The sequence below is a fragment of the Grampus griseus genome, assembly GCF_964374135.1.
Source record: "Grampus griseus genome assembly, chromosome: 7".
Lineage (NCBI taxonomy): Eukaryota > Metazoa > Chordata > Mammalia > Artiodactyla > Delphinidae > Grampus > Grampus griseus.
In genome coordinates, this window is record NC_139001.1 from 53054392 (window position 1) to 53071438 (window position 17047).

Below are 17047 nucleotides of genomic sequence, written 5' to 3' on the forward strand. Positions count from 1 at the left end.
TAATCCTAATTTATCTGTTTCCCGCCTTCCCCTTGGTAAACATAAGTGTGTTTTCTATGTCTGTGAATCTGTTTCTGTTTTGTAGATACGTTTATTTGCATTATTTTTTAGATTCCACATATAAGTGATAACATAATATTATGATACTATGATAATAATATCTTATTTGTCCTTCTCAGTCTGACTTACTTCACTTAGTATAATAATCTCTAGGTCCATCCATGTTGCTGCAAATGGCAATGTTTCATTCTTTTTTATGGCTGAGTAATATTCCATGGTATAGATATACTACATCTTTTTTATACATTCATCTGTGGATGGACACTTAGGTTGCTTCCATGTCTTGACTATTGTAAATAGTGCTGCTATGAACATTGGGGTGCATGTATCTTTTCAAATTAGAGTTTTCACCTTTTCTGTATATATGTCCAGGAGTGGGATTGCTGGATCATGTGGTAACTCCGTTTTTAGTTTTTTAAGGAACTTCCATACTGTTCTCCATAGTGGCTGTACCAGTTTACATTCCCATCAGCATGTAGGAGGGTTCAGAACAGGGATTCTTAACCTACAAACTTTCAAGAGGTCCATGGATAGAATTCAGACAGTCCATGAATGTGAATGGGAAGAAAATTGCATCTTTTAAAATTGATCTAATTTAGCATTTCTTTCTATCAGGAATGTAGGCAACAGACCATGATATTAATAGACTATTTGTTGCAAATACCTCAAAATACTGTTTATGCTACTTGCAAATTAAAGAAGTTACCATGCCTACCACCACTTCTTGTTATTAATGTGTTAAGAAGCACATAGAATGCTATATCAAACTTCTGTTCTTTTCATGCTTTGAAAACTCTTTCAATATGATTGGTATCCTTTGTAATCCTATGTATTTATATATATTATTCTAAGAAGTTCATTCCCTTCACCAGACTGCCAGAGAAGTATAAGGAAAAAGAAAAGTTAAGACTTTCTTCAGTTGAAATCATATTCCACAGAGAAATAATTATAAAAACCATAGAATTTTAGAGCTTTGAAAGACCTTAGATATTACCAAGTTCATTGTAAAGAAACTCAGTTAGACTAAATAATTTACCTAAGCTCTAAGTTAAAAAACAGTGTAGCCATCTAAGATTCAGCTGATAAACCTGTGGGTACTGCCTAAATATAGAGATGTTCTTTAAGATACTTTGAACAGTCCTGCAGCCCCATGATTTTGTATGACTCTCCCTTTTTCTGTAATTAATACTGTTTCTTTATGGTTTACAACACTTAATTTTGTTTTCTTGTCATGCTTTTGAGAAGGGACATAATAATAATTTCTTTTTCATGGCTTATATTTAGGTATTTCATATTGTAATTTAAAATAAGAAATAGTTGCTTTTATTTTAAAACATTTCCTTTGAAGACAAGTTTAAGTAAATTGTTATAATGTAAAATAAGCATGTACTGAATCTAACTAATAAATATTATAAACTACAGTATTCACGGACATAAGAACAAAATGTTATCCTTACATATCCTTGTATTACTTTATTATGTTATTAAAAGGAATTAGTCTGTACCTGAGTATCACATGTACAGAGAGTAAAATATTGTTTAGGATATAATCTGTGTATCTACATGGTCATATATTTTACTGCACTTCGGGGTCACTTTGTGAAAATGTTGAAAGTAAAGGAACACTAAGTATTTTTTATGTTATTATAATCTCTTGGTATTGTAATTGTTGAGTAAGTTTTCCTCTTTATTAAAATCAATTCTTTTTAGCTTAGCATACCAGAGGATGAGCTGGGAAGCCCTAAAGAAGTCCATCAATGGTCTGATCAACAAAGTCAACATTTCCAATATTGGTATTATTATTCAAGAACTTCTTCAAGAAAATATAGTTAGAGGAAGGTAAGCATCAGCTATTTTATTTGTAGTATTTCATAGCACTTTTTCAAAGGAACATAATATCTACATGAATAATAATCATTGATTTATTATGCTACTTCATTTCAAAGGAAGTTTCAAGGAATATTTAAAATGCAGTTCCTGTAAAAATGTAAGCTACTAACAGATAACATACTCCACTGTTAGAGATTATGTGGAATTTTTATTTTTTAAGAAGCTTTGATGTCACATAATGATTTTTACACGTATATTTGTTTACTGAATACTTCCAATAATTTTAAACTCATGAGTAATAATAAACATTTAATTTTTTTATATATACGTAAAGTGCTACCTCAGACCAGTTTAATTTCTGATGAAAGCAAAGTGGGAATGTGAACGAAATGAGAAAGATTAGTAATAAATTTTAGAAAAGCAGAAGGGAATAACAACCATTTTCTGTGTGGTTTTTAAGTAGTTGTGATATTTTAAAGGGTCAGGAAATAGACATATTCTGTATTCTATTTATTATTTTAAAATCTGAGGGCTGTTTTCCCATGTCATTTCATAGGACCTTGATTCATCATCTCAAAACATTGGGGATATAAAGTAAGGTGTAGCAGGTTGTGGGAGTTAGTAAGGTGACCAGGAGGCAGCCACTGTCCTCCGAGGTAGGGAAGAGCTCTCACATTTTACTCAGAAAGAACAGACTCAGAGAAGGGTAGATTAAGATCTTACGGTTTATAAGCTGAATTCTCTTTTCTCATTTTCTATTGTAGTGATTCAGATGTCATACCTAAACCTGATAATTATAAAGACATTGTTTTTGTGCCTTTTGACAATCCAATAATTATTTGTCATTACATTTCTAAAAATAACTCTTCATTTAGCCCACTTTGTATCTCTCCTCTTATCAAATATATGTAGAAACATGCCCATTTCAAAATGAGTTAGAAGGTAGAAGCTTTTATTTTCCTGTCCTTGATTTAGCGTTATTTTTGCAGTGCTTTGATTATGTCTTTATCTCTCTTAGGAGAATTCCATATTTCCACTTTTATTTTCAAGAACAATAGACGTACACCTATCTTTAAAGATGGAAACCGCCCAGATTTGTCTTTAATCCCAGAATTAACTTATACGAATGATGGGCCCATAGTGGAAATTTTACTTTAAGTTCAGTACTTTTGAAGCAGGTTTTTCTCCCTTTATTTTTTTGATAAAGTTAAGCAAATTAATACAAGAAGTTAAAAACTCAAATTCATGATTAGGTGTAATGAACAGGAGCTGGAAAAGAGAAATTATACTTAGAAAAATTTTTGAAAACAATATTGTATTAAATCTGTCTATTTTATATATATACAAATTGAAAATTGTTTCCTCAAAACCAGTTTTTATTTATTAGTAAGATAAACTCTTCCCCTAGATAAGAGCGGTGAAAATTTAGTCCTGATTTAGCTTTTATGATGATTTACAGAGGAGTAGTGTAGCTGGATTTTAACTGAGTTTTTTTTCCTTCTAATTAAACTGGTGATTATTATTGACTCCCTTTCTTTTCTCTTTTAATCAGAGGCCTGCTATCCAGATCTGTTTTGCAAGCACAGAGTGCTTCTCCAATCTTCACCCATGTTTATGCAGCATTAGTGGCAATTATCAACTCAAAATTTCCACAAATTGGAGAATTAATCCTCAAAAGGTTAATTCTTAATTTTCGAAAAGGCTATCGGAGAAATGATAAGGTATGTATAATGGACTTGTAAGTAGACTGCTACACATGGGAGACTAATAAACCAGTATCAACTGTAGTGAGCAATGTTGATTTCTATGTAGAAATTCTTTTTAAAATTGCATGTTTCGTGAGAACTTTTTTCTAGTAAATATTCCTGGCCTCTGATAATGAGCAGCAAAAATGATGGCTGTTAACTGTTGAATTATAACTGTTGATCCAGAAATGGCACCTTTTCATATGTATTAGTTTTTATTTTATAACTTTCTTACAAGTTAAAATTACCTTGCGTGTTACATATTTTAAGGAGAGTATGTAAGTGAACTGTAGACTCTGTAGATAAATGAAAATTGGTTTTAGTTTATAGATTAACTTTGTCCCTACTTTCTCTTTTCAGCCACTTTGTCTGACAGCTTCAAAATTTGTGGCACATCTTATTAACCAAAATGTGGTAAGTAATTAATTTCAAAATTTGGTTCCATTTAGTGGCATTAGACCACAGGCTTGATGCCACTTCAGTGACATCTTTGTTTTGATTTATAGTCCTTTGGAAAAGTATGTTGAATATTTTAATTTAGAAATATAATAAGTGCATTTTTTAATATAAAGAGGAACCCAGAACAAGTGTTTTATCAAATTTATCTAACTCTTAATACTGTACTTGGTTACTTTACTACATATTTTTCCTTCAAAGAGTGTAATGTGTTGGGTTTTTCTTTTTTCTTTTTCTTTTTTTTTTTTTTACTTATTTACTTATTTATTTTTGGCTGCATTGGGTCTTTGTTGCTGCACACGGGCTTTCTCTAGTTGCAGCAAGTGCGGGCTACTCTTCGTTGCGGTGCGTGGGCTTCTCACTGCAGTGTCTTTTCTTGTTGCGGAGCACGGGCTGTAGGTGCACGGGCTTCAGTAGTTGTGGCTCGCGGGCTCTAGAGCGCAGGCGCAGTAGTTGTGGTGCACCGGCTTAGTTGCTCCGTGGCATGTGGGATCTTCCCGGACCAGGGATTGAACCTGTGTCCCCTGCATTGGCAGGCGGATTCTTGTCCATTGTGCCACCAGGGAAGCCCGTGTAATGTGTTTTTATTTAAAAAGTTGCTATTTCTTCTTTTCCCTGTACCTAAGTGTTCATGAAAACCTAATAGCTGATATTCTTTAAAAAGAATGCTGTTTCCCACAACTGCATAGTATATGTGTATATTCATATATATAACTACATAGTATATGCATATATTCATATATTCTTAGAATCAGTTTATAAAATATTGTAGATTAAATAATTTTAATCTATTTTAAATGCAGAAATTTATCATTTTATTATTTAGTTTTTGTTTTTATTTTCTTCCACTGTTTGAGAGTTTTGATTTAGCTCCATTTTAAACGTGAAAATAGTAAAATTGCTCTTGTTCATACTCACAGTTTTCCTTCAGATATATACTGTTGTTTTTAAAATTATATCTATACATAAGGAAGAATTTTGAAGTCACACTTAATCTTATTTCTCTAACATTTAATAATATTTTAGTTTTTTCCTATATGAAATTCTTTCCACTATTCACTTTAAGAAACCTTTTAGATTTTAACCTAGTCATATTATTACAGTGATAATTTTCTACTTAAGACCATGGAAACTTAATTTCACATGTCTGTAAACCTAATTTCATAATCTGTAACAGCACAGATATTATGTTTCAGTTTTTGAATGTATATTACACTTATATTGGAGATATTTTTGGCATTGACATAAACCAGTTAAAATGATAAATATTTTAAATCTTCCAAACTGTGGTACCGGGCAATGTTTTCTTGTCCCTAACGTAAGACTTCAACCTCGCCTGCCTTTCCAAAATAAAAGCAGTATGTAATTTTGATGTTGTGCTAAATGTAAGAGGATATTTTCCTGTGTTGAGATTTGGATTTTGTTTCTCTCCATCTCAAATAAGAGTCTAGTTTTAAAAAGGCATATATATGGTCTTTTGAACATGCTTCCTAAGTCCATTTTCTTTTACAGCAAAGCTTGTCAGTAGACCTTTATTCCCTCTCTACCTGGCATTGTTTATAAAATTCTAAATTTTGACCATGGCCAGTGTAGAGTTTGATTTAATTAAAAATAGAAGTATTCAAAACTGTTGTTGTATGCTATAAATTACTGGAAAGATATTTTCTGAGAAAATCAGTATTCATGTAACTTAAGAACTATTTGCTAACAGTTGCTGAGAGAATGAATTGGGAAATGAATATAGAGTTGTGGTCATGGAGAAGGATATAAAAAGAATCATGTTACTGTTCTTCATATAGTAATTATGAAAATATCTCAGATTAAAAATTAGTAAATGACTTTTTAACTTATATTTTGAGGTTAATTATGGCATTTCCTATAGCTAATATATATTTCCTATATAGAGAGTATAAGAAGAATATTTCTTCTGGAGATAAATCATATAATTGTATTCAGTGTAGTAAATTAAGACTTTTGGAAAAATCCTCAGAAAATTCTTAACAGATGCATAATGGAAGTGAAAGAAAAACTGTATCCCATATTTGGAGTATTTTTATGTACATTATAAATCTTTGCTCATCATCATCTAGCATAAGCTAGATTTACTAATTTTTAAAATGACCGTCAGTAGTAGATTAATATATGTAAAAGCATTTTCTCTATTCTATGTGTCTTCATTCTGTTCAAGGCTCATGAAGTTTTATGCTTAGAAATGCTCACTTTGCTCCTGGAAAGACCAACAGATGATAGTGTTGAAGTAGCTATTGGTTTTCTTAAGGAATGTGGTCTCAAATTAACACAAGTGTCACCAAGAGGAATCAATGGTAAGTATTTATCCTTGGTTTGATATTGAGCTTTTATTTGAGTATTGTAATATGTATTGCTTAGTTTATTTTCTTTCGGCTTAACTTTAGCTATATTTGAACGTCTTCGAAACATTCTCCATGAGTCTGAAATTGACAAAAGAGTTCAGTATATGATTGAAGTGATGTTTGCTGTAAGGAAGGATGGATTCAAGGACCACCCTGTTGTTCTAGAAGGACTTGACTTAGTGGAAGAAGATGATCAGTTCACCCATATGCTACCTCTGGAAGATGACTATAATCCAGAAGATGTTCTTAGTAAGTCAGGGGTAGGCGTTGGGAAGTGGAGTACAAACAAATGTAAATACAGAAAATAAACACTAACTTAACTTTTAATTTTTTTTTGAGATGTTTTCAAGATGGATCCTAATTTTATGGAGAATGAAGAGAAGTACAAAGCTATTAAGAAGGGTATGTAGAATTTTACAAAATAATTTCCTTTGGATAAGTAGAAGCAATTTATGTAATTATATAGTACTGATAGAATGGTATAGATCACTGACTGCCACCTATTGAAATATTTGCTCTGTGAAGCCATTCTCTTCACTGTTTGCCCATGCATTATTTTTCTCTCTAGTGCTTATCCATGGTATTAGTTCATTCTAAATTATTTAATTTTCCCTCTCCTCTTTCTATTTAATTATTCAGCTCTTAAGCTTCATCCCTCTTAAGAAATATTCATGTATTACCAATGGCCTTTATTTAACTTAAATTGCCACCCAATTTAATATTCAATTCAGTGCTGTACTTTATTATAAAGTTCTATACTTCATTATTTGTTGAGGGCAGGTTGATATTTTTCTGATAAAATCAGTCACAGTGCTAGATATGGTATTGGTATTTAATATACTTAATAAATGGATAAATTGATTATTTTATCATTTGTACATCATTAGTATATTATAAGCACTAACTTTGTACAGATACTGGTTTGTATTTTGTTTTTGCCATTACTGGCTTAGTCACCTAGAACAAATTGCTTGTTTGATGTAATGTTACTTGTTTGTGTAAGGATAAATAAAACACAGTGTTTTATATTGCCACAGAGCATGTATTTAGACACTGGTACTGGGTGGTTTTTTTGTTTTTTTTTCATGTGTGTCATTATTTTTCTTCTAAAGCTAATATCCAGAGCTACTTATATCATTCTATTATATTCTGTTACATAATTATATATATTATTTTATATATTATAATTATATAATAATTTCATCGGTTTTTTTACCTTGAGTTGTGATTTTTACCTGACAAATACTTGCAGCTCTGAAAGCTCCTAGGAAGAGAGAGCAGAGACGTAGAACTCTTGTCATTGCTGCGTTCTATGCTTTAGTCACGCTTAGAAGTCAAATGTTGACGGGTAAAGGTGTAAGAAGCTTCCAGTTTTATACGTTATCCTAAAAATCTGGTACAGCAAATATGTTTCTCTCTTTAGTTGCTGTTTTCCTAGGGGGGGTTTCACTGCAACAGCCAGATTCCTTTTTCTCTAATAAATTTAGTTTTCAAACATGGAGAAACCCCTTAAACCCATTTTCTTCTTTTCTTATGAACTTCTTTTTCTACTGTCTCCCTAAAAGACAGCAAATGATTTTGTGGAATTCTTATTATACCTGGTATGGTTTTGTTTATTTATTTATTTTTTTTGAACTTGGAAATTCCCCATCCATTTCTCTGGGCTCTTGGCAGTTGGCCAAGAAAGTTGTACTTTTCTTTATTATAACATTTCTTAAACTCTGTGGTCTCAAGATCCCTTTACACTCTTCAAAATTGTTGAGGACTCCAAAGAGCTTTTGTTTATGTGAGTTGTATCTATTGACATTTACTTATTAGAAATTAAAACTGATAACATAAAAAATATTAGATGATTTCAAAATAATAATAAACATAGTACATATTTGCATGTTACATGTTTTTATGAAAATAACTACAAAAAGAAATTTAAGAAAAAGAATAGCATGTTTTATATATTTTGTGCAGTTTAATGTTTGGCCTAATAGGAAACAGTTGGATTCTCATATTGTTTCTGATTTCAATCTGTTGCAGTAGGTTGTTTTGATTGAAATATATGATGGAAATTTAGCCTAACCACAGATACGTTGTTGGAAAAGGAGGAGTATTTTAATAGCCTTTTCAGAATTATAATTGTGTATATTTCTGTTTAATACTATTGCAATCAATATTTAGTAGCTTCTTAATGATTTAATTGCATTGTGAAACCTGAAACAATATCCACAAATTTTCATACTTTGTTAACATTAAAATCCATTGGCCTGTCACTTTGAATGGATCTTTTACTCATGCGTGATTTCATAACATGTTGCATTGGTCATTTGGAAAATACTGATTCACTGAATTATTCACATCTTCCAAGTATTAACTTGTTAACATTTTCAAAATTAAATTGACACATTAATACAATGTCAAGAAATCACATTTATTCATATTACCACCTATCTTATCAGAAAAGTCTAAGTATTGGGAAGCTGTCAAGCTCACAGGGATGAATACAAGTTTTCCAAAATTCTAATTTCCTCTTGAAAACTCTTAATTTGATCATGGTGGCAAATACCTGAAAATACCTGTGTTCATTTTCCTTGAAATGATAGTCTCACTTTGTTTATATTTGAGAAAATGTCTGGTAAATACCTAACAACTCTAGTTTGTCTGCCATTCTTTCAAGTAAAAATGAAAAATATGGCTAATTCATCTTGCAACTCAGTCACACAAGTGCTTTTCCTTGAGATAGCCACCACCGTTGTACATTTGTCTTTAACAGAAGTGCTATATATAAACTCCATATTTTCTTACTCAGACTATTATAAATGCCAATACTCAAGGGCTAAGATTTAACAAAATTAATAATTTTATATTTTTTCTTCAAGGGCATTCTTAAATGAAACTCTGTGTGTGTGTGTGTGTGTGTGTGTGTGTGTTTGCCTCTACTACAATAGTGTGGCAGTAAAGAATACAATGACTGCTAGTGCAGTTCAATACCTTGAGTTTGCTCAAGATGCAGCAAGTTTTAACCCTTCTTGCTTTTGCATCATCATTTCAGATGTCAGCACAGTGAAAAGGCAGATAATATCTTGGTATTATTATGAAAATAGTTTGACCTCACAGACTACCTGACAAGTCTCAGTGATTCCCCCCAGGACTCACAGACCATGCTTGGAAACCACTGCTTTATTCAGTTAATAAAATCCAGTTGTCATGGCCTAAGTGATTTCAGTAAGTAGATCTTAAAGTGAAGAGATAAGGAGAGGATGATGTAAATGACTAGACAATCCATTTGACCTTAATTCTTTCAGAAAATGTTCTAGAGTTGGCATTAAAAAATGGCTGCAGCAGGAAGTGGGCACAGCTTTAGTAATTAGCACCTTAGAGTGACCCAGGTGTACTTGTGTTTTAGGTCTTACAGCATTTGGGAAAACAGCAGGAGTGCCTGTCTTCCTACTATTGAATACTAAACAGTTTCCTCTTTTAAAGGTCTGTCTAACCCACTTTATGTCATAATAAACTAGACACTTAAGATCATTTCTTGAAGTCACAATTTGTTAGAAGTATTCTCAAGGAGACTTGCGTGCCAGCTAAGGGCTGAATGACAACTCTCCATTTTTGTAAAATGATTTGTTTCTCACAGTAGGAAGTTCTCTGCTAACATTAAGTATTACATGTGGCTCCTGATGTATATTACTTGGTTAAATATAAGGAAATTCGAATTTTCCTAAAACTTAGTTGACCCCCAAACTATATTAAGTCCTGTCTGATTATAATAAAAATGCAAAAGTGAATTGTTGTCTAGGTTTGTAAAATCTTTGTCAGACAGATAGAGCACATACCATTGGGCAAAATACGATTCTGGTTTTTGTCATTTATTACTATTAACATGATGACAGGCCTTATGTAGTCTCTTATTTACATCACTGTTTTCGCCCAGTTCTTAATGTGACATGTATTTTAAGAAATGATATTCCAATGAAGTGCTCATCTTACCAGTTTTTCTTAAAGGCCTTTAAACTTCCATTTCTATTGTACATATGCAAAGTCTATGGATTGTAATGTTCTATTTAATAAGTATATATTTTAATAAAAATCTCACCACTATTTATGTAAAGTGAATGCTAAATTACACAATTTTTTCTTCTCCCTTCTTTGTCTTTCAAAAAACATTCTTAGCCTAAATTCTTGTTTTCTATAGCTAGCCTTAGCTTCTTATGATAAATTATCTTCTTTCTGATGATGAACTAATATTTTGACTCCGATATGCTAACTTCTCTTCCTAATTTATTGTTCCAGTGCTCTTGCTCTTTTGGAAAACCTTCATCTGCTTTTTTTTTGTTCTTCTCATCCCTTGCTTGTTTCATGGCCACTTTCTATCTGGCAGAAGAATTTCACATATGGCTTTCTCTAGTCAAATTAGTTACAATGCTCTGTGAACACTGAGGCAATAACATACGGCCTGTGTGATCATCTTCACTGGTTGATAAACTGTTACACCACTGTGGGTTGCAGTGAACTGAGAATTATCTTCTTGGAATGAGATGCATTTATATCCCTTGCTCATTCATATTTTCTAAACCTACTTTTTTCTTTTAGAAATTCTTGATGAAGGAGATAGTGACTCAAACACAGACCAAGATGCTGGGAGTAGTGAAGAGGAGGAGGAAGAAGAGGAGGAAGAGGGAGAAGAAGATGAAGAAGGTAAAAGTGTAGCTTATTCAAATGAAACTGTAAAATACTCCCAAGGTAATCTGCTGTACTCCTCTAAAACAGTGGCTCTTAATCTGTGGAGGGTTGCAAGCGATGCTTCTGGCATCTAATGGGTGAAGGCTGGAGATGCTGTGAAACATCCTGTGAGTCATAAGACTGCCCCCCACAGCAAAGTATCAGTATTGGCAAGGTTGGAAGACCCTGCTCGGAAAGTATTAAACAAGGAAATTCATTTTTTAATATCAACATAATTTTAACTTGACATTTTATGACTTTGATTACAAACTCTGAAAAGGGTACATTCATGTTGAGGGCATGTTATTTATGTTACCCTGACATGAATGTAACAGATGAGAGTGACTAGATATTTGCTCTTTATGTTGGAAAAATAGAGTGGAGAGGCCCAAAGCTATATTTGAACAGAAGCAGGCATGATGTTCTTCCTCTTCAGCTTTGATTATATTATTTCACAGGAAAATAAGCTCAGAACTTTACTTTGGTTAAGTCTCAGTTAAAACATCAGAACATACAGTGGTCAATATTTACTTACGTTACATATTTGAAAATATTAAAAGTATATCTTTCCCTTTTAGGGCGTAATGTTCTGTCTTAGAGTATAGTAGCTCTTCTACAACATAGTTTATAAAAATGAGTTTGATTTTTTCCGATGTCTTCCTCATTTAAAACATCTCCTAACCATGTACTACATTTATTTAACTTTAGCATTTCTTTGTTTTAATGTGAAAATACTATTCAAATAAAAACTATTAAATGTTTATAAGGAAAGTTTTCATGCATTAGGTAAGAGAAAATTTTAACAAATATTCATATTACTGTTGGACCCATTAAACCTGTCATGATGATCCAGTGTTCTCTGAAACTGAATTTCTACCCATAAGTTACAGTTCTTTCAAATTATCAAGGTAACGGTTTGTAAATATGGAAATAATGTTTTACCAAACAACAGCATGAGTGCAGCCTTTTATAATGTCTAAATGAGCAGGTAACACAGAAACAAAAATAGTTTTCCTGGCTTGGTTCTGGACTTCTTTGAGGTGAATAAACTTATTAAAATACTCTAAGATATGGCAAAAGACTAGAAATAGTTACTTTGAATTCTGTAAATACTAACTTATACTGTAGAAGAGAGTGTTATTAAACTCATAGATTCTAAATAGATTATGAAAATATTATACAGGGATACATTTTCAGTTCACATTTGTGTAGTTTTATAATTTTGTTATGTTTAATTTCAGGACAAACGGTGACTATTCATGACAAAACAGAAATTAATCTAGTCTCATTTCGTCGTACAATTTATCTTGCTATTCAGTCAAGGTAAGGTACTGTAGATCAGTTCATTCTTATTTTTGACAGGGGATGGGCAAGCAGATGGGATTTTTAGAATCTGTTAACAGAAAACTAGACACTATTGCAGGGAGTCTCAAACTACTTGCCTCTACCCCCATCCCAAGCCCCAGTTAATAGATTCCTGCTGTTGGTTCTTCACTTCAAGAGCAAATTGTCTTTACTTATCTGTTGCGTAATTAAATGTTTTTCTTTTTAAAGCTATGTCATTTCTTATGTTTAAATATCACTAATAACCTGAAAACAATTCTACATTACAGAGTTAGCACAGTGTTTAATTGTGTAGTGGAAGTTTAATGTTTTATTTTTTTTTAATTTGGTTTCTAACTCTGGCTCTAAGCAGAGAAACACTGTTATGATGACGTTTGGACACTTGACTTGTTGTGCAAATGGAAATGAATATGAACGGAAGTAGGAATTAGGAAGGTTTTAAGGACCCTTTGAAGTAATGTTAAGCAAGAACTACTATGATGTCATGAAAACAACCTATTCCCTTTGAAGGCAGTGACTTTGGTTTTAAAGAGAAATAAATGAAAATATTAAATGCTTAGTACATCTGTTGTTTCGAATGGTAATCAGCCTATTGATTTAGTGGGCACCGTGTATATTTTACAGTGGAGAAGGAATATTTTCTCTGTTTTGTTTTGTTACTAGGTTTTGTATATTTCCATTTAGTATGATGTAATAGCAAAAATGATTCATAAGTAGGAGTCGTCTTGTTTTCAGTCTGTCTGAAAACTTTTTGGCTTAGATTCGTCTTCAAAAAGAGAAATGTTAAACAGCAAAACATTGCTAAGAAATTTTTTTGCTTTACCCTTACATGTTTCTTTGCCTTTCACATGAAAGGAAAACCTATTAAATGTTTTTTTATACAAACTTAAAAGTGAGAAATTTTTGTTTTAAGTAGCTATTCTTAGAGTTTGACCTTTTATTTGTTTGTCCTTTTTTTTAGAAATTCAATAGTAATCAGTTGTAAAGAGCAGATTCACTGCTTTAATATTGCTATTAACACTAACTTTGAAGAGTCACAGTGGAGCTCTTTGAATTATTATTTAAAAGAAACTTTGTTTTTTAAGCGATCTAACCTTGATAACCTCTGAATCACACAAAAAGATTTGAAAAACTAAAACATTAGACAAGTGACAGCCACTATTATATAGTGGCACCAATTCTAGTAACAGTACAATAAGTACTGTCTTATGTGTTATTTGTTAAGAGTCTCAGCCCCTAAATGCCTAGTAAAAATAATTTTAGGAAGTAAACACAACTTTGATAAAAAGGTGTTTAAAGGACTTGGTTGGGAGACTCATGTAATGGGATTATAAAATGTAAAAACATTACGAAACAAATATTATTCTAGATGAATAAGTAATGTTGGTCATTAAAACAGCTAAAGTGGTTTACTTTATCTTTTTAAAGCAACAGTACTTAGTAGTAATGATGAGTTCAGTTAGATACACGGAAAGATTACTGGTGGAAATTTAAATTGGTGCATTCTTTATGGAAAGCCTTTTGGCAGCATGAATCAGTGGCTTAGTTTGATTGCCATTTGACCCTTCTTTTTCATTGTTTCTCAAAGAAATACATATTGACAGAGAATTATACACAGAATTGTTCAAAGCAAAAAGAGAGGGGGAGAGAGAGAGAGAGAATCTTATTGCCCAGTATGAATAATCAAAATGTTCAATTTATACCACCATTGAAAATTAGGTTAATGGAGCATTGGTACTGATGCGGGCAAGTGGTCTGATTTATTGTTAGGTGGGGATAAAAACTAATAATATAGACTATATAATACCATGCTGGTAGCATTATCTTAAGTATACAAATAGGAAGGCAGATTCTAGAAATAATACATTAACATAACACCAGTGGTTATCTTGAGAGGAGGTTGGATTATTTATATAAACTGTTCACTTTTGGAAATCTTCTGAACAAAACCAAGTTCTGGCAACTGAACTATTTGGGGATTTTATTTTTTTACTTTCTTTCCTTTTAGACTTGTTGACTGACCTCAACGGTACTCTGATCTTAATGTTCTGGCTCCTTAAGCAGTCTTCTTTTATTTGTGGAAACATAAAACAACACAACTAGCTTTGCTATTAAAAATTAGACTTTCCTGGTTGTTCTTGCTTTTAAGTGATGTTGAAGCTGTAGCATCAGAGGGAGGTGGGACTTTAATGTCCTCAACAATTTGAAGTTTCTTAAATTGGAGACATCAACAAACCATTTGTAAGCACGGCTTGAAAACTGGCATCATGTAAAGTCTTTTTTCTTTCCCCTTCCCTCAGTCACTATTAATTTGTGTTAAACCTGGAATTCATTTGGTTTAAAATATCAAGCAAATTTAATTCATTTAATATTTACATTTAGTGCAGCTTCAAAACAGTCATGGTAAGTAGTCACCAAATACTTCTAAAGTAAAACAGGAACAAGGGAAATAGACTGTCATACCTTCTCCCTTATTCTTCACTTACTAGATAAAAGGAAAGTTGTAAAAATTTCCATGACCTACTTGACTTGTTTTTCAGAAATTACAGGATTTTCTTCCTGAGTACTAATTCTTTTTTTTTTTGAATAAAAACTAGAAAATATCACATCTTTTAAAATACTTTTTGGTATTGCTATATTATTGAAATTTATCAACTCCAGTCAACTATTTTAATCTTAGAGCTAGATATTGTTTAATATTATTTGTTGTGAAAGCTCTTTCTTGATAGCTTTCTTTTTTTCTTTTTAGTTTTTTTGAAATTCCATTCTACCATCTTGAATTATTACCCCTTTTGTGTTTATGAAACCCAATCAGTAACAGAAGCTGAGGAATAGAGATGAAGTATAAAACTAAATTCATAATTATATTTCAGTGGGTGATTATTTTACACTGCTGTTATCAAAAGATATTAGCATTATTCCTGAATCAAGTTCACACTGAGTTTGATAATTCTCTTAAGTGAAGCATATTGAAGATATTTTTCATGTAATTTATATAAGTGTTGTATAAAAACATTTTTTTCTTTGTAAGTGATTTTGGTTATGTACTGTTTTTATACTTAGTTTTTATATAATGTACAATAGAAGCCCTGTGTTTGGGTATGAATCAAGATAACTTGTAAAGGTGGTGATTAAGCACTGGATGTCATGCTGGGCTCCTGGAACATCTTTTACCTCTTCCTGACTTGGATCAGGAGAAGTGGAAATATTTAGCAGTGTAATAAAAATTTGCTTGCTTTCTGTGTCTATGGATTTGCACATTCTGGACATTGTATATAAATGGAATTATACTGTATGTGGTCTTTATGTCTGACTTCTTTCACTTAGCATAAGTCAAAGTCCATCCATTTTATACTGTAGTATGTATCAGTACTTCATTCCTTGCAGAGTTAAGAACTATGTCTTTTTTATATATACAATACAGTAATATGAAATTATAGTAAAAAAATATTTAAAACAATTATTAAAGTAAGATTTTTATATATGAAAGAGTGCTACAGTTTAAATATGCTGCAGGTTTTTAACCTAATTATTGTGACCATTTTATCTCTACAGTTTAGATTTTGAAGAGTGTGCTCACAAATTGCTGAAAATGGAGTTTCCTGAGGGTCAAACAGTAAGTTAATACTTTTTTTTCTTTAGGAAATATATACTGGTTATAAAAATGGTTAAGACAGTTAATAGGTTTCATGAATTGAAACAGTAACTCAGTACTGAATACTCATTTTTTTAAATGTAGGTTTTCTAAAATTTTAAAGTAACTCAAAACTTAGGAGTTCTGAGGTGCTTCATATATGCTACTCATTCCAGTGACTTAAATTGGCTGTTTGATTTGGCTTTGGGAAAAGGAGGAAGTCTCTCTGAACCACCACACTTTACACAAATTTCTGAGTGGTTGCCTATAAATCAAATGGTGGCTTAAATACAATAGGAAGTTTGTTCTCTAATGAATTACCTGGTTCGTCTACTTTATGCACTGAAACGTTCTTTTGTCATAGAAGTTGTGAAGATCACCATACATGTTGTTACATTACTTTAATTGCATACAGAAGAATCTGTACCATTTTTTTCATGCATTAATTCATTTAACAAAATGTATTCAGCATATATTGTATGTCAGGCACTCTGCAAGGTGTCAGGGATTCAGCTGGCCATAAAGTACATTTTAGCCCCCTCTTAGCCCATTAGTCTTATAACTAGTTAGTAAACGTCAGTATTTAAAGTATCGTAGAACCCTAGTACCAAGGATAATAAAGACTAGATGGGTGTTTTTTTCTAGTTGTATTCTTATGTATATTATTCCCTGTCCATCTGGATTTTAGATCCTTGGAACCTGAGCCAAGGCTTTCAAGGTTTTGTTTTTAACACCTTCCTTTACATGTAGTAGACAGGTGCAGAGTGAATGTATCAGCTCTACTAGGCTGTTTGGTTTCTAGTTCTTCTAAAAGATCTTCTTGACTATCTGAGCTAAGTTAACGTTAAGTGGAGGTCCTTTGTCTTAAGGCTTTAAATATGTTCTGTTACAGG

At 32.0% G+C, this 17047-nt stretch overlaps 1 protein-coding gene across 1 annotated transcript in view; it reads left to right on the forward strand.

Moving 5' to 3' along the window:
* Positions 1 to 17047, forward strand: part of CWC22 (CWC22 spliceosome associated protein homolog) — a 63322-nt gene that overhangs the window by 32078 nt on the left and 14197 nt on the right. Inside the window, exons 6-14 of the mRNA XM_082657927.1 lie at positions 1771 to 1899; positions 3443 to 3611; positions 3996 to 4049; positions 6280 to 6415; positions 6506 to 6712; positions 6803 to 6865; positions 11048 to 11152; positions 12418 to 12499; positions 16076 to 16136. Of these exons, the coding sequence (XP_082514053.1) occupies positions 1771 to 1899; positions 3443 to 3611; positions 3996 to 4049; positions 6280 to 6415; positions 6506 to 6712; positions 6803 to 6865; positions 11048 to 11152; positions 12418 to 12499; positions 16076 to 16136 (1006 nt within the window). The remainder of the gene's footprint in view (positions 1 to 1770; positions 1900 to 3442; positions 3612 to 3995; positions 4050 to 6279; positions 6416 to 6505; positions 6713 to 6802; positions 6866 to 11047; positions 11153 to 12417; positions 12500 to 16075; positions 16137 to 17047) is intronic.